This window comes from Rhinopithecus bieti, unplaced genomic scaffold (genome assembly GCF_001698545.2).
Source record: "Rhinopithecus bieti isolate Rb0 unplaced genomic scaffold, ASM169854v2 scaffold_2654, whole genome shotgun sequence".
Lineage (NCBI taxonomy): Eukaryota > Metazoa > Chordata > Mammalia > Primates > Cercopithecidae > Rhinopithecus > Rhinopithecus bieti.
Window position 1 is genome coordinate 1,110,237 of NW_016804048.1, and position 26,807 is coordinate 1,137,043.

Consider the following 26,807-nt stretch of genomic DNA (forward strand, 5'->3'; position numbering starts at 1 on the left):
AATGAAAACTTAATAAAAACCAGACTTTAGACTTTAACAAATTTGCTTCAGATTTGACACATGAGTCACGCAAAAGTACGTGGAAGATTAAAGTATGTGAAACCGTCAATGAACACACTTTAGAGATGAATATAGAATCATGTGCCTTACAAATAGAATATATATCCCTCTCATAGAAGTTGTGCAAACATTGGTCATGTTTGTGGCTACAGAGGAAAGATAACCAATAGATTCCAAAACCATTTCTTACTATAATATAATAAAACTAGAAACCAATAGCTTGTACCGTTTTTAATAAACTGCCTTTTAAATAACTCTCAGATACATTAAATGACAAAAACCAACATTATAGATTGTTTAGCCTACATCCTGATTGAAGATTTAAAATGTCAACAAAACTTGGAAGGTCACTGAATACACCACATAACCAACTGAGACCTGTTAGCATAGTGACGGGCTGGAAAGATGGACTAGAACTAGCAAACACGAAATCTAGCAGAATTACATTTGAGATGTTGCTCTGTGTTCAAAACGCCAATGGCAGAAGCACAAAGTAGAGGAGATACAATTCAGTAGTACCATCTTTAAAACAAAAATGATCACACAGACCTAAGATTTAGAGATTGTAGTTGGCAAATGGGTTCAGCACACATCCACTGTAATGTGGCTGCCAAGAAAAGTTAATGGGGTTTTAGGCTGTATGAATAGTTATGCAGCATCTGGAACAAGAGAGGAAATAGCTCTAATCTGCACACATCAGACTCATACACTGGACATTCAGTTTGGCACTCCCATAGCTTGAGAAAGATCATTGCAGCCCATTTGAAGAGGCATGAAGGGAATTGTAAAGGGGTTTGTAAAAAATCCACGTGAGACACAGTTGCAGGAAGTGGAGAGGCTTGACCTGAACCCTTGAAGTCTTGATGCCGTTCTGAAATACATGAAAGGCTTTTATGCAGAAGAGTAAGGTCATGGAAAGACAGATTTCTGTGAGCCAGAATATCCCAAAGATGAAATAACTACTTAGAGAAACAGCAAGTTCCCTGTCACTGGGGGTATTCTAACTTAGTCTGGGTAAGTACTTGACATGGTATTATCACAAGAATTTTAACACCAGAGAAACAGGTAGTTAGATCAGACAAACCTTCCAACTCTGAAGTTCTTTAACTCACATGGTATCTAGTGTTCCCTCAAAATGGTCCATGAGCTTCTGAGTTTGGTACCCAAAACTGTAAATTGAGTTTTACAGGTTTTGGCATTAACATTTTGAGTTCAGGCCCTGCGGGTGACATAAATGCCTGCGTGTTTATAATCTAATTGAGACAACACGAACCCAAATGAAACAGTTGTTCAGGACTATTTAAGATGAATTGTTAAATGATCAAATGAAGACATCTGCTATCATCAGAGTTCAGAGAAGGGGTCATGAGGGTTGGAATAGATGGCAAAATCTTCACAGAGAAGACTTCAAAGTCTGTTTATATGCATTAGGCAATATAAGTGGTTTTAGAAATTGTGGCAACAAGGATGTATATGATGAGCAAACATGATGAGTTGGCGGAATATGGCGAGCCTTGCTGAATGTGACTCACCATATGTGCACATCTTTTTAGTGTCTCTTGCTGCCACTGCCCGCACAGCCACTGCAGGGCTCCTGCAGACACGGGCTCCTGGCTCCTGGCTCCTGCTCACACACAGTCTGGGTCTCTCATGGATTGGTTTGACAGGCACTTTTATTGACTGAGCTATTTCTTCTTCATCTTCCCAATTGCATCAGCCTTTCCAAACCCAGCAGGTCTTTTATCCTTGAAACCAAGACCCTCTTCCCCTTGGGGAGCACTGCCCTTTGCCCTCCACAGCCCATGATTATAATGACAACAGTAAATCATCCCTTACATTGACTGAGGGCTCTGTGGTTCTGACACTTTCCACATCCACTCTCGGGTGTTCTTTATGACAATGTAGGGAGGAACACAGGGCAGGTACCATTCCAGGATGGGAGGAGGTCAGAGCACTTACCCAAGGTCACACTGAGGAAAGGAGCTGGTTCTGGGATCCGAATGCAAGTCGTCTCATCCCTGCACTGGTTTAGTGACATGACTGGTATGCACAGCACCTTAATCTTCTCCATTCCTGGGATTAGTGTGTTCTAACCCAGTCTTGTCATAGTCATTCAAGCCTGGAGAGTCTCACAGCAGGCCAGCTTTCCAAAAGCTTGGTTGCATATATGAGTCTGGTTGGGCCCAGGATCTCGGATGCCCACCTGGAATCCCAGGGCTTCTTTGCAGTAGGCCTAGCCTTTGTGAGTGAGGGCTAGGAGGAGGCACTCTTCAAACACTGTATCTATCTTCCTGCCAGTTATTTTTTAGTGGTTTGTAAAATAACTTAATTCACATACCAGCAAGCTGGTATGCAAGCATGAAAAACCTAGAGTGTGTTAATTTAATCAAATAAGACATAGATTAAAGTTAATATAGCACACTTAATTATATTATAGAATTAATGCCCTGCATGGTTATTAGAAATAAATGGTAAGCCATTTATATGAATAACTTTATATGAATTGCTTTAGCAGAGCCCAATCAATGTTTAAGTTTCTCTCATCTTACTTTATTAGTTTTACAGTATTTATATAGCTGGAATCTCTGTCTGGAGTTTTCCTTGATATCATTTACCATCTAGCATCTGAGTTTCTTGAAACACAGGAAGATAGTTCCAGGGACCAAGAGAAATCATCTTGCTTTCCGAAAGTTCCTTCAAACTGTATCTGCTTCTGTCACTGAAGTATCAGAGTCAATAGCATGAGCCTTTTTCATTACTTTTCCTCCAATATTTTGTTTTAATTCTTATGAGTTAACTCAGAGCAAAAGAAACCATCCCAAACATCGGTCATTTAACAAGAAGAGATTTCTTACTCAGCCAAAAAGAGTAAGGGATGCAGGACGTATCCATAAAGACAGGGTCCCGGCTTGCGAAGGTCTGGGAGGACTGTCATCTCTTGCTGAGCCCACCCTGGGCCGTTAATGTACAGTCACTCAAAATCAGGTTTCTGGTCTTGGGGGTGCAGCCAAGCAAGGCAACTCCAAGGCTGTGCTCTGTGATGAATGTCCCTGACCATGGAGTCTCACACATTGTTCCTTTGTCTGGGTCAGATTTGTGGTTTCTGTAAAGCTGGAAGGATGCCAGTCAACATGACTCCTGTTCATTGTTCCCCTGTGCACATAGTGAAAATGCTCTCCCAACAGGTGGCAGGTGAGAAAGGGGCAGAAATTGGGCTGTGGCAAAGCCTTGGACAGCAGAGAAGGTCTGGTCCTGGGAGGCCCAAGTGGACATGGGAGGTAGGGGTTAAAATGATGGAGGGCTCAGGGGAATAAATATATTCCCATCCTTGATGTTCAGTTCAGAAATCTTCCTAGTACTTCTTAAAATTGAGAACTTCAATTATTGAAGTCTCTTAAATAAAGGGCGCAGTGGGCTTGCCATCATTTAAGTTTAGAATGGCAGGGGCCAAATGTGTGTGTGTGTGTTTGTGTGTGTGTGTGTGTGTCTGTTGCAAGTTCAAAACAGGTCTTGAGAGCCACATCAGCCTGTTCACAGAGCCTGGAGTTTCCTGAACAGGATAGGGAGAGGATCGGGAATAGGAGCCACAGAAAGGGTCTTTCACTGCATGGTCAGCAAAAAAGGCATGAAAATGCAACTACCTGGGAATGTCAGTAATTCAGTGTGATAACTCCCAGTTTCAGTTCCAATGCTAATACCAGATCTTTCCTGTTTGAATTTGGAGGGGCATTAGAAGTTGGATGTATCATGGGGAGAGGGAGAAACAGAAAAGGGTCATCCCTGGGGATGACCTACAAACCTTGTCCCCATAGCTGTGTTTGTCTTCATCTCCCTATAGGAGCAGAGTGCCTAGGTGCTCACTTTCTGGTTGGGAAGAGGAAAGAGTGGGGAGAGGATGCTGAGAAAAAGAGTGGGGATGAGGACATCTCATTGTCATCGCCATCCTTCAACCAACCTCGCCTGTCTCGCGCTGTCTGCTTGTGCCCTGGAGCCTGAGATGGCACAGGCACTAGACATCGTGCCTTTTGCTTTGTGGTGGGGGGTGTGGTAGCTCTTGTTGTCATCATCATGGAATCTCTTGAGAATCTCATGAGAAACATGGATCACACAAACTCAAGCATACAAGGAGAGTCCTCTGAGAGAGCAGTGATAGAGGGTCCTGATGTGCACAGGCAGAGAGAAAGCATGCAAACAGGGACAAAATAAACCAGGAAACAGAACAGGAAAGAAACCCACACAATGCAACTTCATATAGTCTATGAGCGTGGGGCTCAGCAGGAACAGGGATGATACGTCTGGCAGAGGCCTGTGGGCTTGTGTTGAAATAAAGTACAGTAAAGGGAGATGGTCCAGGGAAACTTCACCGAGGAGCACAGGGATCATCTAGGAGTGATGGCTGGGGGGTGGGGGGAGGAGAGGCCACGTGAAACCTACCAGTTGCAGGGGCAGGTGCTACAAGGCCTCTGTGGTCTGCATCCCTTGTCAGGTTAGCTGATCCTGAGGGACTGATCCTGTAGCCTTGACTGACCTGACCGATGCTGTCACCCCCACACCCACAGCTCCAGAGCGGGGGACTGGTGTCTGAGCTCCAGGAGCTATCGCTGTGGGATAGGGGAACCTCAATGCAGACTCTCCTTTTGCCACCTCTGTAGGAAAATTGCTGCTTATGATGAAGAAATCCAGCATCTCTATGAGGAGATGGAACAGCAAATCAAAAGTGAGAAGGAGCAGTTTCTCCTGAAGGTAAGTGTGCACTCCCCAGGCTTGGCTCTGAGGCCAGCTTGACATATCTGCTCTGTCTCCCCCAAATTTAAGATTGTGGTGCCTCCATCCACGCATTGTTGATTCCCTCTTTCTCTACTGTGTTTTTTTTTCAAGGCATTTATCACCTTCACACAGGACATGTAATATCCTTGTTTATTTTCATTGAGTGTCTATCTTCTCCTGCTAACATATAAGTTGCAAAAGAGCAGAGATTTTTATCTTTTATTAACTAAGGTATCCTCAGCACATAGACAATGCCTGGAACATACCAGGTGCTCAACAAATATTTGTTAAATGAATGAATGAATGAATAAGTGAATGAATAAAAGGATGGAGGTTCATGTTTTCTCTGTTAAATTTGATCTGACATTGACTGTTCCTAGATTTATACGGCAGGCCCACCCAAATGCACCAGCCCAGTTCACCTTGTGCCCAGCAGCTCTCCTAAGTGGACAAGCGTTAGCGCCTGTGCTACCCATCCTTTACCCTTAGGCACATGGAAAATTTAATAGCCGAGAAAAAACAAATCAATCCCACCTTCCACAGATACCATGGAGGAAATGGATAACTCCCTTCCCTCTTCCTGGTCTGACCCTTATCTGCCCCTTCCCAAGCCCTGCCATTTGTCTCAAGAAGTCAGGATTGGCAAAATCCTCTTCTTTGCCAAGGTAAGCAGGATCCTTTTGGAAACATGTTCATAAAACTAAATTAAAAAAAAAAAAGCGTCAGAGAACTCTCTAGCACCCATTTTGGGGCTATCTACTTGGTGGGTTCTCAGCAGAAAAGACTTTGATCTTAGATGGCAGCTTCCCTTGCCGCTCAGCACTAAGTCTGACTGTTATCACAACCCCTTCTCTTGAACCAATTTTAAGTTTTGTGCTGCCTCAGATTATCAACACCACTGCTCCATTTATTATCACAGATGTCATTCAAACTGAGAGGGAATAGGAATGCTTTTCAAGAAAATCTGGTCATGTCCTCCAACTAGCGCCCTCTGGAGGCTTGTCAGAATTTCCAGGCCTCCTCCCTCTGGTAGAGCCTGAAAGCATTCTGGCTGCTCCTGCCCCTCAACCTAGTTGATGGCAGACAGAACTCACACACTTCTCACCAGTAGACCCCAAAATAGTTTCTGAGAACAGCAGCTCCCCACTCCACCTCCCTGCCATAGGACAGTCACCCCCTTTATCCCAAATGACACCCTGCACAGAGAGGCTGAGCTCCATGGGGCATCTTGTCCCCTCTGCCCGGGCCATGACTACAGGTCAGAGGTCCTAGCTAAAGGAAAAGACGTGATTTCAGAAGCAAATGCTGGGCCAGGGCATGGGGGATGGGCAAGGGCAGAGGTCACAGGAAAAAAATTCGAGGACAAGTTTGTGTCACTGCAGGTGATCCAGCCTCCCTGGCCCCTTCTGATCCCTCCTTCTCCCCTCTTGACACCAAATGCCTTTAAAGTGCAGTGCTTAGATGTATGCCTTTTGCATGAACGTAGAAACTGCTCAGATGTTTTTGCAGCACTATTAAGCCATTAGATACAAAGGCTTTTGTCTGGCGATAGATCAAGGATAGTGGTGCTACAGTTTCTGCCATCATGGAAAAGGCTGAACCCTCGGACTAGAATTCGGATCCTGGCTTGACACTTATCAGTTTGTCTGACCATGAAGGAAGTACCTAATCACTTGCACCTTCCAACCCCAGGATGTGATGCCAGACCACCTCAACACTTTGTCCTGGTGCATTGTGAGGATGCTCTGTAGGCCCATTGTGGGTGCAGCCACATCATCACGGGGATCCTAGAGCCTCTCGCTGCTCCCAGCATTTTTCACGGGGAGCAGTAGCCAAGCTGAAGGAGGCAGATTCTCTGGAGCTGATTCTCTGGAAGCAAATGTTGGGAGCAGGTGCTGTCTGGTCAGATCGTACCTCTGCCATTCATGTGGTTAACATGAGGATAATCACAGGCTGTCCCTGTGGTTCTTCTGCCCATTTACCTACCTAAAAATGGGCAGAAGAACCTGGTAACGTCAACAGAGGATGCGCAAGGAAGCATCCTGAGGCTTTGAGTGGAGGTGTCCAAAGGCCTCTGGCCCGAGGGGGCCGTGTTCCACCACCGTGCTGCGGCCACTGGTATGCCAGGACACCCGTCTAGTGCAGCATCCCACGCTGTCCTCCTTGGGAAAGAGTCCTTCCGTATTTCAGGAACCCCAGGGGGCTCCGGTAGTGAGTTATATGGCAATTACAATGGTTTCTTCTCTTCCTGCACATTTTGTACCTCCATTCCGCCTTCAGGCAAGTGGAGTGCTGCAGATGGCATGGGTATTTTTGTTTCTATTCTGTGAACAAACAGTGATCCAGAAGAATGAAGCAAGTTAGTTGGGTGAAGCCGGGGCCAGAACCCAAGTTGTATCCCGCTCGGCTCAGGGCCCTTACACCACAGATCTGGCTCTGCTGAGAGCATCAGGCACCCGACGGCCCACACACTTTCCTCCTCATCCCACAGCCAGGCTCCTTCTCACCTGCTTCAGCACCTCTCTGTGGGGAAAGCCCAGCCTAGGGAAGGAGCAGATATTAAAACATCCTGAGGAGCAGGGCCCAGGAGACTTCAATCACAGTGGGAAAATATGAACACTTAGACCCTCAAGAGGAAGAGGTAATGGCCATGTATTTCCAGAGTGAGGCCAAGTTAAGGGATCCGATGCCAGTGCCCAACCTCGAACAGAGTATCCAGGTCGGAAGGCGTCCGAGGGGTCATCTGCCTCCCCCAATTTGCACATGAGGAGACCAAGGTCTGATGTTTGAACTCAGGCCCCAACTCTCCCGTTCAGTATTCCGCCGCTGGCTGACACTGCTCCTTTTTTTGGTGGAGAGGAGGGTGGCGGTGCACAGTCACTAGACATGGCCATGCTTGCTAGGAGTTGGCATCCTGCCTCACTAAGTGCTTGCACTATCTCTGTCTCATTTGGTCCTCCCTGATGGGGCAGGCAGGTTACCAGAGCCCTGCAGTGCTATGGGAAAAGCCCCACGGTCTAATAGGATGGGTTTTGATGTTGAGTAGGTTCAAGGTGGGAAAAGAAATCTATAACCCAGGGGTGCTACATTTGGGTCCTGTGTATCCCTCTTTCTGGCTTGGCAGGACACAGAGAGGTTTCAAGCCCGCAGTCAAGAGCTGGAGCAGAAACTATTATGTAAGGAGCAGGAGCTGGAGCAGCTCACCCAGAAGCAGAAAAGGGTATGTTGCTGTCAGTGGCCTCAGAGTACCTGACTTCACTCCATCCTTTGCTCTACCTCTTGCCCACCTTCCCTGCCATTCACTTAAGGACTTTTGATTTTTTTTAACCTGAGAAGAACGATTTAGTTGTACAAAAGATAGCATTTAAAATCACAGGTGATCACAAGATAGAACCTTTACTTCTCCAATACCAGGTGTTTAACTTGGAAAAGTTGCCAAGCATTCCCCCATGAGGTATCTGCAGACATGTTCCTATAATTATACCCAGGAGCCACAAGAATGCCAAAACTGGAATTTGTTTCCTGCCTCCTGTATAAGAAAAGAGGGGAATGCTGAGGTACAAGAGACATTGTCTACCACGATATGTGGGGGGAGGCTACAGATAAGCTTCTTCCCTCCAGAATGGTCATGGATACCTCTGCTGGAACAGGCACTTCCAAAGTCAGCCTGTCTCTTCCCTGGTTGTGTGGTGCCTGGACAGGGTCATTGGCATCCTTTGTGGCTACTCCCATCCCCGCAGGAAGAATGTAGACACCAGGCACTGGTGTACTCTCTGATGTACCTGAACCTCCAGGAGGCAGACTGGGTGGTGCATTCTGCAGGGCAGTGTCTCTGTGGCTGGGAGTGCCTGGCTAATGACCCCAGAAAGACTGACTGCCTAGGCAAGCCTCCTACTTAGTGGCCTCCACTCCTTAGCAAGGGCTCCTGAGGGAGACAGGCTAGCGTGCCACTGGCCTCCTGTTTTGTTGTGCCTGGTGCTGGAAGGAATCCAGCTCTGGACAGACCAGGACACATTGCTTCCATTTCAAAAGAGAGGGTTATTTTTAGCAGCACATTAAAATCTACTTGAAGACAGCCCTGCTAAGACAAGAGACTGTTCCACTGCTGCTGCTACCCAAGCCATGAATTTAGGTCTCTTTTCCTTCTGCAGCAAGACGATTTCTACTCCGGGAACTGCCAGCTGCCTCCCCGTTTCCCCATCCACAGTTGCACCTTGCTTCTCCTACTCCTTCTCTTCCTCTCTATTATGCATTAAGTTCCTAGCAATTAGATTTATCCCTCAAATGAACGATTGCCACTCGATTTAATTACTGCGTGCTTGCCTGATTGCACAGGAGCCTCTTGAGAATCACACCAAATCCTTTGTTGTTACTTCTTCCTCCCCTTACTGGCCGCATTCATTAAACTAAATTTATTATGATATATGTACCTTGGTTTGATTCTTCCTCTGGTGAGAGGATTGGAAGCTCTGCACATAATCAACAGCCAAGAAAAGCTGAAGCTATAAAATGCAAGGTTTTAGTTACTTTCGAGACACAGAAAAGGTCTATGTTCTGTTTGAACTGTTTTAGTTATTTCCTAAGAATTTTCAGGGCTTCTGGCTACCCTTAAAAGCTTCTCTAGATTGATGGAATTGGAGTTGAGAGGAGAAAAGGGAATATATAGATTACTATCAGCGTGCGAAATTGGGAAGGATGGTTTTATGAAGCAGGCCATTTAGCTGTTCCCCTTCTCCATCAAGGACCAAGGAAAAGAAATTGGCTTAAAGGACAGCAAGACGGATTTAGGTTAGATCTCAAGGCCATTCACACGGACGGGCTGTGGAAGTTCCTTTGTTAGTGGTCTTTCTGAGTGGAGCAGTTCCTCCTGGACTATTTAGTGATCCTGTGTGGAGACGGGGGAGAGACAAGATGTGCTCTGAAAGCTCCTTCCTGCCTAGAGGAGTGTATATGTGTGAACTTAGGCGAGGACAATGCCGATTTAGGCTTGAGGCCGGTGAGGGGTGGCAGTGACGGTTCCTGCCTGCCAAGCGGGGAAAGCAAGGTGAGGCCAGGGCAGACCCTCCTGAAGATGGTGGTCGCTCCTCATTCCCCTCTGCTCCCCATGCCTTTGCAGCTGGAAGGTCAGTGCACGGCCCTGCATCATGACAAGCATGAAACCAAAGCTGAGAATACCAAGCTGAAACTCACCAACCAGGAGCTGGCCCGGGAGCTGGAGCGGACCTCCTGGGAGCTCCAGGATGCTCAGCAGCAGCTGGAAAGCCTTCAGCAAGAGGCCTGCAAACTCCACCAGGAGAAGGAGATGTGAGTCCAGCCTTTGTCCACTCCTCTGCTGTCCTCCAGCACCACCCCCCACTATGGGCGTGTCCCCTAGCCGCTCAGAGACCCTGTCTCCTGGACTGTGAAATGTGGATTTGGGCTTGTTGCTCCCTGAGACTCTTCTAACACTCTTCTAGGATTCTGACCCTGTTAAGCAGACCAGTTCTGTGTCCAGCATTGCCTAGGACTGACAAGAAATGTACAGCCCTGTTCTCAGAAAATGCATTCTGTGATTAGAAAGACATGTTTTTCCACAAACAAGTATGAGGGAGTCTGTGGGCAAATGCTGAGTGAGCAGACAGACCCTAGGTAACTGTCGTCGTGTAGAGACCTGGGAGGCCAAGGGAGACCAGAGGGAAGCAGGAGGGCTTCCAGGATCAGCATGTGATCTGACGGGGCATGTGCCACTGTCCTGGACTCACCTGTCCATCTGTGCCCATTTTTTTCACCATGTTCCTCAGATTCAACTGTGTGGTCCCAGTAGGGGGAACCCACGTCTCTCAGGGCCTGACCTGCCAGTGGTGTCCAACCATGGGGGTTAGTTTACTAGGCAGAGGCACACCTGAGGCAGAATCAAGCCTGGGTCTGCACCTTAAGCTGGAGGAGTCCCTGAAGAATCAGCCATTTATCCTGTCTTGGTAGTCTTAGGTTTTAGAGCAAATGTACTCTGAGGCTCAGGGCAGAGGACTCTCCTTTGTTTATTTGTATATTCATGTATCCATATAGTCAATGACTTCTTCATTTGGCAAACATTTATTCTGCGCTAGGTACCATGCTGGGCATTCAATATATCTCACATATGTTGATCATTTGACATCCTCTATATGATCTTTAAATCATCCTGGGCCAGGCGTGGTGGCTCACACCTGTAATCCCAGCACTTTGGGAGGCCGAGGTGGGCAGATCACGAGGTCAGGAGTTCGAGACCAGCCTGACCAACATGATGAAACCCTATCTCTATTAAAAACACAAAAATTAGCCGGGCATGGTGGGTACACGCCTGTAGTCTCAGCTACTCGGGAGGCTGAGCAGGGAGAACGGCTTGACCGGGAGCAGAGCGGTACAGTGGCCGAGATCATGCCACGGCACTCCAGCACTGGGCTGACAGAGCAAGACTCTGACTCAAAAAAAAAAAAAAAAAAAAAAAAAAAAAAAAAAAAAAAAAAATTCCTTTGTGTGGCAGGTTCTGCTATTATCGAGGAGGAAACTAAGGTTCAGAGGTTTAAGTAACTATCCCAACATGCCAAGAGTTAGACACATCTTGCCGATTTTCCCTAGAGAATAACAAGCCTGCAGAAAATATTCTTACAAGAGTCGGACTGGCTATCATTTACTCACACATTCGTTCATGCACTCTTCATTCATTCATTTATTCTGAAAAAAGTAATTGTGTGCCTGATCCTGGAAGGTACCAGGTAGTACTGAAAGTGTGATTTTAGGGAAAAGGGCAGTGCTACGTACCAGAACTTGTTTTATAGATGTTAACTCCCCTTGTTCAGAAGTGAAGGTGCTCACTCTGGGTGGCTGCTGGCAGGATTTTGGTCCACATAAAACTGCTGTGCTGGTTTGACCTCTATGTGGAATCCTGTACCATTTGGCGCTAATTGCCTGGGGTAAAAGGAAGGAGACGTGTTTGGGCTGGAAATTTCATCCTAGTAAGATGTCTCCAGTTAAAACAAAACAAAAACAAAGAGCTCCCAAGTAGCTGACTTAAATTAAGCCCCTCCATCCCAATTCTTGGATGACCAATTGTGGAAGGACAACGTATTTCATTGTGAACAAGCAAAATCAGTTCCTCCTCACTGAGAACAGGTCAACAAGGTACAGGCATTTAGCTTTACAAACAGAATTAAGGATGCAGGCTCTTAAAATTCAATCAAGCTCTAAAAGCAACAAACATCTGAAGGCACAAGCATTAGAACAGCAAATGGAAATAAACACCCAGTGCTGGAGCATCACATCACAGCGTGAGGATTCAAAGCTTTCTGAAGTCTTATCTTAATTAACCAAGCCAGAGACACAATCTCTGGAGGCTGGGAATTGAAAAAGAGGGAGGGAGGGAGGATTGGGAGGAAGAGAGAAATATGACTCCAGAACCTTCACAACTTGTATTCAAGAAGCTTGAAGTTTCTTGTGTAGCGGGGAGCGTGCTGGGACCTGGAGAGCATGTCCCGTCCAGGGAGGCCGGGAGAGCAGTGCAGCAAGAGGCTTGGCTTGTTCTCCATAGAGTAGGGTTGCATACCGGCAGATGGAGAGGACTTTGATACTCTGGTTCACCTGGAGGAGTCCCTGAAGAATCAGTCATTTATCTTGTCTTGGTAGTCGTAGGTTTTAGAACAAATGTACTCTGAGGCTCAGGGCAGAGGACTCTCATTTGTTTATTTGTATATTCATTTATCCATATAGTCAATGACTTCTTCATTTGGCAAACATTTATTCTGTGCTAAGTACCATGCTGGGCATTCAATATATCTCACTTATGTTGATCATTTGACATCCTCTCATTTGATCTTTAAATCATCCTGGACCAGGTGCAGTGACTCACACTCATTTTATACATGAAGAGACTGAGGCTCAGAGAGGTATAGTGATGGGCCCAAAGCCATGCAGCTAGTTAGTGCTGGATAACAGGGACGGAGCCCGGTTCTCCTGATAGTCCCGGGCTCTCCGACAGGGTCTTGCTGCCTCGTGCTGCTGCAGAGCAGCTGGGAGAGGAAAGGGTGGAGCTGGGAGGTAAACAGGCTTAGTCACTGATCAGCAAGAATTCTGAACAGGCAAAATTAATTTTCCTGATCTCTGAAGATGCTCAAGGTAGCGGAAGTAGATTTTAAAATGAGATAAAGAAAGAACTATCCAGCAGAGAGGTAATGTAAAGATGAAGGTCAGCTGAGAAGCAGCAACTCTCTGTTTATTTTTTAATTAACTTTTATTTTGAGTAAGTAGTTATGACAAGGCACGCAATTCAAAAGGCACAAAAGGTTATATGGTCAAAAAGAAGTCTGTGTCCCCGACACGGCCCCGATCTGCAGTCATCAGAGCCACTGGTCATGGTTTCTTGTGGATCCTTTCAGAGTATGCTGTATGTATATGCAGGCACAGACACATATATGTGCATGCACACACGTGCACACGCATGCACACACACACACTTTTCCTTTATAAAACAGTAGCATACTAAGCATACTGTTCTGCATTTACATTTTTCACTTGACAATATGTCTTGTGAAGTGCTCCATAGCTCATCCCTCCCCTAAAACAAAGCCAACAGCAGTTCCCCTAAGGGTAACCATCAATGCCTCACCAATTACCACTCCAAACAACTGCAGGTTCTTTCTCTTTCAGTTTACATATTACCCATGTATACACTTTTAGAACCTCTAGGTTAGAAGGCCTTTAGAGGTCATTCAGTCAGATATCTGAGTGTCTTTTTTTTCAGAAGTGCCTTTCTTTTGTTGACACAAAAATATATTTCTGAATATATGTGTGTATATGTGGATGTACAAATATCCAAGCAGATATATGTTTACTAGACAAATAGAACAGTACATGTGTTCACATGTATTGCTAATACAAACATGTGTATATAAGCTCTGATGGTCACTGGTGCTGTGTATGCAGAGCCAGAGAAGACTTAGAATTTGGGAACTGGCTATTTGGTAAAACACTCTGTAAGAACCCAGACCTTAAGTCCCTGGTGAATGATTTTCCTGAGCAGAGGAAAAGCTGTGAGCTCCTGGTCACCCCTGGAGAGAGGCAGGACACAGGGTGGGGTGGGGGGACCCTAAAGTACAGCACCAGGATCTTCAGCTCCCAGGGCCCGGAGTCGGGAGCGGGCAGCTCTGCTCACAGAGCGCTCATCAGAGCAGAGTCCCGAGGACAGGGGTTTAGAGACCCCGTTTGGATGATGGGAAATACATTGTTTTTCAAGTTGAAATTAAATATAATCGGTAATAAAATGCCAAGAATTTGCATCTCTGCAGGAGCCAGAGAAGGTTTGTTGCTTAATTGGAATTGTCTGAGTTGAACTTAAAATTTCATTCAGCCTCTTATTGCTGTAAATTGACTTTACAATTATTCTATAAAATGGGGAAAAGAGAAACATCATGCTTAAGGAATCAGGTTATTAGGAGCTTGGCAGGAGAGTCCTGTGGACCAGCATGTTGGTGCTGTTTTTGTCAGCTCAGTAATGAGACTGATGGGGTGGCAGAGGGGTCCTTGCCCAGCCCAGTGTGTGCACAGCCTGGCAGCCCTGACAGCCCATGGGAAGTGACGCCTGTATCAACTTGCGAGATGCTCCCTACGTGAAAAGCTGTGCTGCAGTTTGGAAACGTGGATCTTATGTAGTAAGATCGGAAAGCGATTAAAAATTGTCTAAAGCATGGTATAGAACAGAGAAGGAAACATGAAGACAGAATTGTGAAGTTAAGCCAGTTTCCCAATATCACCCGATTTCTTATTTTTTTCCTTTCCTTTCTTCCCTGATGCTGAAGACCTCCCCAATTGCCGCATCCTTCCTTCCTCTTTTATTCTTCCTTCTTTTCCTCCTTCCTTCATTCTTTCCTTCCTCTCTTCCTCCTTCCCTCCCTTTCTTCCTTCTTTGCTCCCCCTTACCTCTTTTACTCTCTCTCTCTTTTCTTTCTTCCTCCACCTATTTGCTGATTACACCTCCAAGCCAGGCGCTGTGTCGAGGATATCAAGGTAAACAAACCAGACACAGCCCTTACCTCCCCACCTGAGTTGCCCTCTAGTTGCCCTGATTCACAGCCTCCCTGCTTCTCTCTCCCCTTCCTCACAACTCCTGTTACAATTAACACGTTTGCACAGTGATATAAATGATTATAATAGATACATTCAATCTCTGCATTACAGCTGGATCATAAGTCAGAGAAAGGAATGCCCAATAGTGAAAAGTCCAGATATCTGGGGACTTTGGGAGGAAGGTGGGAAAGAAAAGGTGGTTCTTCCAAGAGCTCGTAAAAGCATACCGCACCAGCCTCTGGGTGGGGCGAGCATGGGAGGGAAGGTCATACAAATTCTGCTCTCACCCTTCAAGATCTGGCTGAGGAAGAATTTTGATTCTAATTCCCTGAAGTCTGGATAGGATAGGGCAGTTTGGAGCCTGGACAGACTCTTTAGTGACCATCCAACCTATTCTTAGGTGGCATGTGAAGTGGCTGTGGAATAAGCTGGGTCTAGGGGTAGGAGGGGACCCTGGTTCAGTCACGGATTGTCTGTGTGAACTGCAAAGACTTAGCAGACTTCTCTGATGGTCAGAGTCTATAAATTGAGGATAAGTTCACCTCCCAAATTGGGCACATGCAATGCCCAAAGCACTTGCATACCATAGGAGCTCCCCAAGAGAAGGCCACGTTCCTCCAGTGCCCTCCATCCCCAGCGCGCCATCGCCTGCCAGTCTCCAGCATGAGGGGTCTGGGCATCCGGCTTCCACCTGGGAGCTCACCGCAATGTGTTTGCCTCCTCCTCAGGGAAGTGTACCGTGTGACGGAGAGTCTACAGCGCGAGAAGGCCGGGCTCCTCAAGCAGCTGGATTTCCTAAGGTGTGTCGGTGGGCACTGGCCTGTGCTGAGAGCACCTCCCAGAAGCCTGGGGTCGGAAGGACCAGTCTGAGGGTCATCCTTGCCTACGTGCTAGAAAAATACGCCTGCGGAGAGTGCCCTCGTTCCCTTGGTCCCCAACACAGTGTTTGGACCACTGAGTAGCCACTGTGTTATGTTTGGTCCATTTACACATGCGCCCATATCCAGTTTATTCCTCTTGGTGGGGAGGCTCTGCCCCACTCTTCTGAGTCCCTCATAGGACCATGCTTGGTACTGGATCACATGGGAGCGGAGCTGGGTTTATTGAGCATTTAATCTATGCCAGAAATATTATCTCTTTCATCTTCAGCAAACTGTTAGGTGAGTAGGGCGGTTAATTCACAGGAATTAACTGACGGGGAAGTTGATATTCGAGGAATGAGGTAATTTACCACAGGCAACGCGGCTCCTCACTGATAGGGCCAGAATGGAAATCCGTAAGTCGGCTGCCTTCTGTTCATGTTTGTTGAATGAGTAAATGAATCGCGAACAGAGCACCAAGAAAAAGCTTCCTCAGCCTTCAGAGACCCCCAGCAATACATTCAAAGTTGACTGGTCTGGAACGTGCATCACCCTCCCCTCCTCAGAAAAACAAACCTGTGTGGGGAAAGATGGAAGTTTTGACGTTGCCCGTGATGTTTGTAAGTCACTGCCGGCTGGGCACCTCTTGGGGAAGGGTGAGGAAACAGAAGGACTTTGGGTTCTGATTTTTGAAGTGCAAGTGGTTTTGAATCACTTCCCAGTCATGTTATGAAGGTTTTTGTTTTTGTGAAAGCAAGGGATGCTCACTCTGTCTGGCATCTATGATGCTACCAAATGGAAAAGTGCTTCAACCTGAATGCGTTGCAGATTGACTGTGCTCAATACATGATTCGGTCAGGCCTCCAGAGCCAGGGAACATGCAAGGGGGTTCTTAGGTGACCAAGTTGTAATCCATTTGCGAGAAGGTCTTGATTCTTAGGAAGGCTTTAGTAAAAGGAAGAGAACAAAATGTATAAGGACAAGTTTGGGGTCTTTTTTTTCTATCGCATTTAGGAAAAAATGAAAGGGTAGCTTCAAAGAGAATGCGCAGGGGAGAATGACAAGGCAGCTCTCTACAAATACGAGTCTTTTTAATGGAAGCTAGCATTTGTGCAGAATCACAAAGGGACTGAGGCCTTGCTGTGCCATCGATCCAGGGTTACCCAGCTTAAGTCTCGCTGGCTAATGAAAGCTGAGAGGTGGAGGGAAGGCCTCATGGCAGATCTCTCCTTCACAGTGAAACCACCAGGAATCAAGGGAGAGAGAATGCTGCGGTGGGGATAGGGGATAGCAGGAATATCGGGGGAGGGCAGGGGTGGGATGGTGGTGGAGTCAGGATGACAGCTGGGGTGTGACGGGGTGAGAAGGGCCGCCATCCAAAGGACAGTGGGTGCAAACACGAGCAATTTCAGGGCACTTGATTGGGAACAAGCACTTTGAAGCTGGATCTGATTCAAAACCCAGCACTTCCTCTCATTAGCTTGTGTGACCTTGGGCAGTTGACTTAACCAATCCGAGTCTTAATTTTCCCATGCCTAGCTTACAGGGTTCTTTTGAGAATAAGATGATACTCGTGAGTAGGAATCACAGTAGAGCAGCGATGTGAACAAAAGCAGATCCGTTTCTTTAAATACCGAGGCTTCTGTATGGGGATGGCCACATCCCCATAAAGCAGAAAGCCACAAAGCAGGAAACAACGCAGCATGCTTTCCAAAAATGGTGGGACTTTCCAGGTCTCCCAAGGTCCTTGCTCAGGTGCAAGGGTGCTAACTCACAGCTCTGTGCTGAGTGAGGGTCCCTCTGGCATGAGCAGCTCACTTTGCCATTCTCAGGACTTGTAAAATAACCTCCATGTCCCTCCTGACTTGTTCTGAAGGCCCTGGCTGTGTGCCTGCCTGCTCACCTCATGCAGGTAACTGAAAACAACCCTGGCACATTCCTAATGTTTTCTGCAAGACTGGCGGAATTGGAAGTCAGTTGCCCTGGTGGTGACTCCTCAGGCCCCACCTAAAATCTCTTTCTATGGTGTACAACACACTTAGCAGAGCGCCTGGCCCACAATAAGTGCCCCCATAAATGGCAGCGTTATGATGATTAGGGCCTAACCATGGCTGTGCCCTCCCTTTCCCTTCAGAAGTATAGGTTTGTTCAGAGGCCACTGGCCAGAAGAGTCATAGAATCACAAAACTGCTAAGCACTTTGAGGTCATCTGGCCTGCCCTCTCCACCTCTTGTGTTAATGGATGAAATTCCCAGTTGTGAACCCCAAGTGCATTCCGCAGTCGCACAGCAGACCCAGTCAACTCACTTTCCCAACTGCTCCTACTTTAAGTCCTGGAAAAAAGACTCCTCCTTTTCCATCCTCACGCTTGCTCCTGTTTCACAGCTGGAACCATTCGATAAGAGCTTCCTCCCACACCCATGTCTCTGCCTTCTTCTCTGTTATGGTGGATGTACTCCCCATGCTCGTCACAGAGGCCATCCCCAACCCCTGTACCCAACTCACACTCTAGAATTAGAGCCTGTCCCTTCCTGGCTCCTCAAGGACTGTTCCAGCGTTTGTTCTTTCTCTCCTCCATTGTCAGTTTTATCTCTTTTGAAGATACCTACAAATGTACTCTAATGTTTCTTGTCTAACATCTCTTGTCCTCACTTCCCCACCCAGCTACTTGCCATTTCTTCAACCCCTTTACAACGAAATGTTCAGAAGAGTTGTTCACATTCACTGTCTCCACTCCTTTTCTTCACATTCTCAACCCACCAATCAGGCCTTTCCCCCCTGCTGTTCCACAAAAACAGTTCTTACCCCAGTGGCCAGTGACCTCCATGTTACTAAAAATATTCCGCAAGTGTCAGGGCCCCACACTTGCCCCCAGCAGTCTATTCTTAGCACCACATCCAGAAGGATCCTTTGAAAACTGGAGCCAGATCTTGACATTCCTTTGCCAGCTGCTTCACTCTCACCACCCCCAGCCCCTTGGCTTCATATCTCATTTGGAGTAAAAATCAAAGTTCGTGCAGTGGCCCACAGGGCTGTGAAGAGACAGGTCCTGACCACCATCCACTTGTTCTCTGGCTTCATCTCCTAACTACTTACCCTTTGGGCTCTCTACTTCCTCCTTTCTGTTTCTTGCTCACACTAGGTGTATCCCAGCACAAGGCTTTGCCCTAGCCTCGCCTCTGCCTGGAATGCTTCTCCCACTCCTTCAAGGTTCTGCACAAATGCTGTCTTATCAGTGAGGGCGTCACTGACCACTGTAGTTGAAATACTACTCCACCCTCTGGCTTCTTTTACTCCACTTTCCCGCTTTATTTTCTCAATAACAGATATCCCTCCACTAAAATACAAGTTCTGTGAGGCAGGAAGTTTTTGTTTTGGTCATTGGCATGACCTTGATGGCTGGAAGAGTGCCTGACATGCAGTGGGTGCTCAGGAGACATTTGAGTGAATGCGTGCATGCATGCATGAATGGATGAATGAATGGTGCACAGAGAGAAAGAAAGAGGGAGCCCAACGGGAAGCTCCCAGGTGGAGCTGGAATGCTGGGGTCCCCTCTGGAGGCGGTGCCCCTAATAATAGGAGAGGCCATGCATCACCTGATGGGCCATGGGTGTCTCAAGGGCATTCAGTCTATCCCCCATGTCGGTGTGTACCTATCTGTACACACAAACTATCCTCTGCCGTTAATCACATCCCTGTGGAAGGAGATTCCACAGACTCCCCGGTCTTCCACACCACACCTTCCCCTGCACCCATCTGACTAGCGAATTGGCTGCTGTTGGATCTGTCAACTGCAAACTCCATGTTTGAATAGATTCCCCTTTACCATCCACAGGGAAAGGAACAAGCACCTTCGGGATGAACGGGACATATGTTTTCAGGTAATTGGCCAGTTCTCCCTTACCTGTGGGGGACCAAGGGCTGTGGTCCACTGGACAGCCAGATCCATGTCGAGACTGGCCCAGCAATGTCCTGACACTTGGGATCTATTTGGCAGGATGATAGCATAAAAATGTTTTGCAATTAATAAAAATTCAGGGTGGCCTACTGGGTAACAGTGTGTTAACAGCAACGCAGTTTCCTCTTGGCACAACAAGACTAAAATATTTGGGAGGGTCGCACATTTCTTGGATGCAGAAATGATAGTTCTATCCATGAGATGGCGCAGTTGAAATGTCATTATCACTTCTAAACCAAAATGCTCACAGCTTTCTTCTTCATTTAAATTTTTATCTCACTGAAAATTTTCCATTTTATACTGTCATAGACCACATTAGAAATGTGTATTTCACTGTTTTCATACTTGATTTTATGAACAATTTTTCTCTATCCTATAGGGACCCCTACTCTTCCATACCTGAGTACCATGTCTCTCTCTTTCTCTCTCTCTCTCTCTATATATATGTAGTATATATATGTAGTATATATATATGTAGTATATATATAGTGTGTGTATATAATGTGTATACGTGTGTGTGTATATATGTATGTTTTTATATATATGTATATACTTTCCTAAATGACGTGAAATCCTATATTTATTTAAAGGCCTTCACTGTGGACCACACTGGCTAAAACTTAGGATTCCATGCTGTTACTCATCTTCCCCTTTAGACAGGAGCCACTGGGTGCTCTGAAGGGAAGAAAACTGAAGGCCAAATTGATTGATGTGACTTCCTAATTATCAGGATGACCATCCTACGAATTTCATGTATGTCCCTGGGCAAGTCATTTACCACCTTGGACCATGAGCCCCACTGTCACATGAGGAAAGTGAATTCCCATCCGCCCTTCATACAACAGGAATCTTTGAGAAAGATTCTTGGAAAGGGGATGTTGTGTATTGGACCCTTAGCTGAACAGTGACCTAGATATGGTCAGCAGAAGGCGGCTGGTTTGCCCTACATTAGATCTGACCTGCTTTATCATCGCACATCCCTGAGGGACCGCATTACGCCACAATTTCTTTTCCATCACTTACTGGCAGCAAACATCTCTGCCACCCACCTATGTGTACTGTTAGAGCAAGACTTAAGCCTACCCATGTTTGTTTGATGATGATAATGGTTCTAATTGCTTTAGAAGTAACACTGAACTTATTTTAAAACTTCCAACCAAATGTCACCCTAATCCCTTCACCTCCCTCCCCTTTACCTGCCAAACTGATTCTGCTTTGAAAGGGGCATGGAATTACAGAACTCCTGTGGGGAATCAAAGAAAGAGGGGCACACTGAGTAAGAATTGAAGATGAATTTGGAATCAGCATAGCCATACCTTCAGGGGCTCTGGGAGCATTGCAGCTCCTCCTCTCATTAAGGATCATTGGGAATCATGGCATGGCTAATTAACGAGAGGTATTTCCTGCAGTCTAACTCCCCCGCCTCATCTCCTGGAAGACGTCTGTCAGGGAGCATAGGCAAAGGGGGTTGTAAACCCCTGCTCCACCCAGGTTCTGTGTTACAGATGTTAATAATTTATCTACACCCAGCCTACTTCCACCAAAAAGCTGAACTGCCTTATGCTACTCAGGAGTTACATGGACAGAACACTGAGTTAATTGATCCTCCTGGCTAGTTACTTTCTCATTACATCTGAGACTTTAGAAAGAAAAAGCGATTGGAGCCATACAGACAAGTGTGAATTAAAGATTCACAGAGTTTTTTATACCTGTAAATATTTTTCTTTTTTTCTGTCTGACCAGGCGTGGTGGCTCACTCCTATAATTCCAGTACTTTGGGAGAGTGAGACGGGAGGATCACTTAAGGCCAAGAATTCAAGACCAACCTGGGCAACATGGCAAGGTTCTATCTCCACAAAAAAATGAGAAAATTAGCCAGGCGTGGTAGAGCGCCTATAGTCCTAGCTACCCAGGAGGCTGAGGCTAGAGGATTGCTTGAGTGCAGGAGTTTGAGGCTGCAGTGTGCTGTGATCATGCCATTGCACTCTGACCTGGGAGACAGAGCAAGACCCTCTTTCAAAAATATAGATGTATTTTTTCAGAAGAGATAAATGTTCAATGCGTATTTTCTATGTGCATTAGAAATATGTATAGAAAATATGCATTAAACACTTATCTCTTCTTCTTTTTCCTTTTACAAATGATCAGTGCTCCTGTGAATAACAGGATGGACCCCAGGCTATAAACTGTGTATTTTTTCATTTGATGAGGTAACTGGAAAGGAGATGGAGAGATTCTGGTAAGGGATGATGGCAAAAGGGAAGAGTGAGTAAATGCTAATGGGGTGACCAGAACACTGCTTACTTCCTTCAGAGTTTTGTGTAGAGCCTAGTCTATGAGATAGGAACCATGACCCCTTTTCTGTTCAAACATCGGGGCAAATAGGCATGGATCTAAGGGCATTTTGTGTTTCTACAGAAAAATAAGGCAGCCAAGGCAAACACAGCCGCTTCCAGGGCAAGCTGGAAAAAGAGATCTGGCTCCGTGATAGGCAAATATGTGGACGGCAGAGGGATTCTTAGGAGGTAAGTCATCTCCACTTGCTCATCCCTTCATTAATGTCGGGCTTATTGGGAGCTGGCTCTGGGCCCACACTCAGTGCCTGCTGACCCCTTGAAAGGTGAGGAAACTGAGGTCAGCTGCACTCACTCCCTTCAAATCTTGGAACACATTCCCCTCCCTGTTCTGACATCCAAGCCAGAGGGGGGATGTGCAGAGCAAACCCCCCAGGACAGACCATTGTCTTCTGAGGCTGCCCTACCCTATTGTGTGTCTGCAGAGTGGGACTGCATAGCAGCAGAAGAGAGGGGTCAAGGGAGAGAGAGATGGAGTGTGTAGCTGGGTAACACTGTTGTCTGCTGAGCAGAATGGATGCACTCGGTTTTGGGGTTTTTATTGTTGTTGCTGTTGTTGTTGTTTGAGACAGAGTCTTGCTTTGTTGCCCAGGCCAGAATGCAGTGGCACGATCTCGGCTCGCTGCAACCTCTGCCTCGCAGGTTCAAGCGATCCTCCTGCCTCAGCCTCCCAAATAGCTGGGATTACAGAGGTGCGCCACCACGCCTATCTAATTTTTGTATTTTTAGTAAAGACAGGGTTTCTCCATGTTGGCCAGGACTGGTCTTGAACTCCTGACCTCGCGCTCTGCCCACCTGGGCCTTCCAAAGTGCTAGGATTACAGGCGTGAGCCACCGTGCCCGGCCAATGCACTTGGGTTTTTAGGAACATGACTATATTGGCTATGAAGGTTAATTAAAGTGTCGAATAGAATCTCCAATAGTTAACTCCTTTCACAGACAAGACTGGGGCCTGTGCTTGACAGATCGTTTCAATGACTTATAATTAATTAACTCAAACTAACGCGTTTGTTGCTCTTGGGCAGCACATGATTGAGCTTGAGTCCCTAAGGGTTGGCTCGTTGTTCATTCAGAGACAAACCAGTCCCCTGCCCGCTCTTCATTTTGGCGTGTGCTGTGTCCACAGAGGTGGCCACAGAGAGATAGAGGCACCTGGCCCTTCAGTATCAGACCCAGAGAGACCTTGAAGACTGCAAGCATGAAATGAAAAGATATGCAAAGGGGAAGTGACTCTGGAGATGTAAATCAGCTCATCAGTCAAACCTTTGGGCCTGATCATCATGAATTCTTGTTCTAAATAGCTGAATAATGAGATACAATTTGGGAGCCCAATTTCTGCAATAGTGATTGGCCCTTTGGTTCCTCAGAATGGAATGGATCGGCTGATTGATTGAACAGACATTTACTGATTACCTACTGTGTTCCAGACACTCTTTTGAGTTCTGTAAAGCCTCCAAAAATAAATTAGACATGGTGGGTCTTACCATTAATCTCCGTTATTAAATGCTCACTTAATACATATTTATTGAGTGTCTACTGTGTGTGAGGTGCTGTGCTATTTGCTGGATATACAGTAGTGAGCAAAATGGACCTACCTCTGTGTCATTGAATTTCTGGTTGAGTGGTAGAAGCAGACAATAATCAAGTAAGTGACAAATTGTGAGCCCCGAATTCTAATGCAGACTTTGCCAAAAATAGCTGCTGTCCCTACTAATGGCAGAGAGCACTTGGTGGTAAAACCAAAAATGAACTCAGTCATGCCATGATGCAGGTATTACAGAATGGCAGTAGTGCTTGAGAATTTCCCAGATAAAAAGCTTTTTCCAATAAATGCTTTGTTTTAAGGCCTATTTAAGTGGCTATTTCTTTTCTGGTTGCAAAGCCTTTGAAAAAACATGCTGTGTGTGCATAGTTGCTCATGTGTACACACAAATATTCACTTTGGTGTGTATAAGCAGAGTAATAGTAGATGGGAATACCAATTGTGTTCTAAAACAAATAAGCACTTTATAAGCTTGATACAATATGTAGGAAGTTTGCTGGAAAGAAGACATTTGGCTTTTTTAAAACTGTTTTTATAAGGCAAGGGAAAGGTGCTTTAATTGCTGCAAATCCTTTATTTTTATATCAGGGAATACACACTAATTCACCCTTTCCGCAAGCAAGCACTATATCGTAATCTGTCTTTCAAAATCGCAGTTAATATCAGGATGGTGATACCTGCTTTTTTTTTTTTTCTACTGTTGATCTTTAAGAGTAATACATATTTTAAATCAGGGAGCAAAAGAAAATATATTTCTCTGTTCTGCATATTCTGTGTTGTTCATTTAGTTCCTTTCTCCTTTGGCCCTGTCACCCCATTGCTTCATCCCCATTCCATCTTCTTTTCTAGTCTGCGTGCATGTGTGTGTGCGTGTGTGTGTGTGCGTGTGCGTGTGTGTGTGTGTCTGTGTGTGTTTCAATTCTGGACTTAAGGTCCTCGCTGTCAAACTTCCTTTAAGACAATTTCTGTGAGGCCTTTGCTCTCAAAACCTTTGAAAGTACAGACTCTGCATTGACCCCCATATCCAGTTCCCTCATTCCCTGCACTGCCTACAGCTTCTCCTTGCCCTTAGTGCTCAAATGCTTCTAGAAGCAAGTGTGTGCTTAGGCCTCTGAGACCATTTACTCCTGATTCTGACTTCCAGGGATACAGAAAGAGGAAGAGAAAGGGAGAGGAAGGAGAGGTGGATGGAGATGCTCTGCCTGGTTTTCTTCTGACCCAAAGCCTCCTGTCCAGGGGGCAGCTGCCTGTGAACCAGCAGACCTGCTATATCTGGAGGTGGGGGGCCCTCCCAAAGCAACAGCACCCCTCACACTGCTGAGGATGTTTTGCAGACGTGTCTGTTTTTATGTATTGTCTTATTTGTGAATAGACAGAGCAGATGGGCCACATTTTACAGCAAGGCCTGAAGAGTTGGAGTGTCTTGCCCAAGGACACACAGTTAGTAAGGGCTGGCGCTGGGAGCAGAGCCAAGGCCACCTGCTAATGTTAATCAGGGTGCTTCGTATCTGAGTCTGAGACTTCTTTCTTTACAACCTTTCCTTCTCCTTCATAGCAGTCTCACAATTTGTAAATGATGTATTTATTTGTGTCATTATTGCTTTAGTCCCCCACTAAATCAAGTATTCCATGAGGACAGGAATTATGTCCATCTGTAAATGGCATCTGTACTTAATGCTTGGTCGTCATCATCATCATCATCATCTGTGTCATCATCTGCCTCAGCAGTGGCAGCAGGCACTTAGTGTAAGCGTGTTGAGTGAATGAGCTGCAGAATGCTGGCTGGTTTGTTCTTCCCTTTCCCAGAGTGCTCTTCTCCAAAGGTGTGATGCTCCCTGGTTATCTGTTTGTCACAAAAGCCGTCATGCAGCCCGTGTTGAAATATTTTGTGAAATCCTCCCAACTCTTCTCTCTTCCCCGCCCCAATAGCCAGTCAGAGGAGGAAGAGGAGGTGTTTGGCATCCCAAGGAGAAGCTCCCTGGGCCTGAGTGGATATCCCCTAACAGAAGAGGAGCCAGGAGCCGGGGAGCCGGGGCCTGGGGGTCCCTACCCCCGGCCTCTCCGCAGAATCATCTCCATTGAAGAAGACCCCCTGCCCCAGCTCCTGGATGGCGGCTTTGAGCAACCCCTGAGCGAATGCCCAGAAGAGGAAGAGGTCTCTGACCAGGGGGTACAGGGACAAATCCAGGAGGCCCCACCCTTGAAACTCACCCCCACATCCCCCCGAGGGCAGCCTGTTGGAAAAGAAGCCCTGTGTAAGGTAAGGGCTCATCCTGCTTTGGTTCATGGACATCGCCTCTATGATCCATCTCTTGCATTTGAGGCCAAGCGCCCGGAGAGGCAGCTCAGGAGGTCAGATGCTGCAGGTCCCGTGATTCACCACATCCGTGTCCTCCAAATACCACTTTCCCCCGTTTAGCTGAATGTCATGCGGGGAGACCCAGGGGTCCGGATAAATTCTCCTTAAACCTCTGTTGTGTTTGGAATAACTCTCAAAATCCTAAGGAAATTGAGCACTCGAACAAAGGATTCTTAGCAAAGCAATTTTACGTCTGCGCAGAGGGGTGCCTCCTTGGCCGGTTGCCATGAGAGCGCACCTGAACAGAGGGGCGTGAGGTGCATGTTTATTTCTGATGCAAGTCCTGCCCCTGTACCCTTTCCCCATTGGCCGGGGTCTGGTCGTAAAATCTAAACCAATCCTGGTTGGCTAAACATTTGATTTTTAAAGATAGGGTGGGCACGTAAAAGAAAATGGAGGCAAAGGGCAAGGGGTGTCTGTAATGAGCCAGAAAGTTCATCCTCTTTCCAAATAAGGAAAGGAGTGTGAGCTGGTACTGATAACGCTTGGTACGGTGGTGTGCCTGGGCATCTAACAAAGGCAAGAAGAAAGAAAAGGAGAAAAAAGCCGGGGGAGGGGGGTACTATGAATTAAAGAATAAAAGATTGATCAGATTATTTGAAAAGAAACCTCATCATATCCCACAGTTGTTTGCCCCATTCCCGACCCTGTGCCCTCTCTTCCGACTCAGATTCAAAAGCGTTAATTGAGCGCCTACTTAAGATAGACTGTATGCTAGGCTCCTAGCATGCAATTTCATATACTTTTGAAGTTGCATGCTTTGTAACTGCTCTTAGCAGAGCTAGGCCCTGCTTTAGAAAGTTTGCATACCATCATTTTTCTCTTGGTT

At 46.4% G+C, this 26,807-nt stretch overlaps 1 protein-coding gene across 2 annotated transcripts in view; it reads left to right on the top strand.

The window, feature by feature from the left end:
• Window positions 1-26,807, top strand: part of CRACR2A (calcium release activated channel regulator 2A) — a 78,915-nt gene that overhangs the window by 26,744 nt on the left and 25,364 nt on the right. For both annotated transcript variants that reach the window (XR_001883515.1, XM_017862819.1), the window contains exons 5-11: window positions 4,713-4,803; window positions 7,952-8,047; window positions 9,944-10,131; window positions 15,633-15,704; window positions 19,600-19,645; window positions 22,141-22,247; window positions 25,549-25,879. Coding sequence is in view for 1 of the 2 variants with exons in the window: in XM_017862819.1 (XP_017718308.1) it covers window positions 4,713-4,803; window positions 7,952-8,047; window positions 9,944-10,131; window positions 15,633-15,704; window positions 19,600-19,645; window positions 22,141-22,247; window positions 25,549-25,879 (931 nt within the window). In the remaining variant the exon portion in view is untranslated. The remainder of the gene's footprint in view (window positions 1-4,712; window positions 4,804-7,951; window positions 8,048-9,943; window positions 10,132-15,632; window positions 15,705-19,599; window positions 19,646-22,140; window positions 22,248-25,548; window positions 25,880-26,807) is intronic.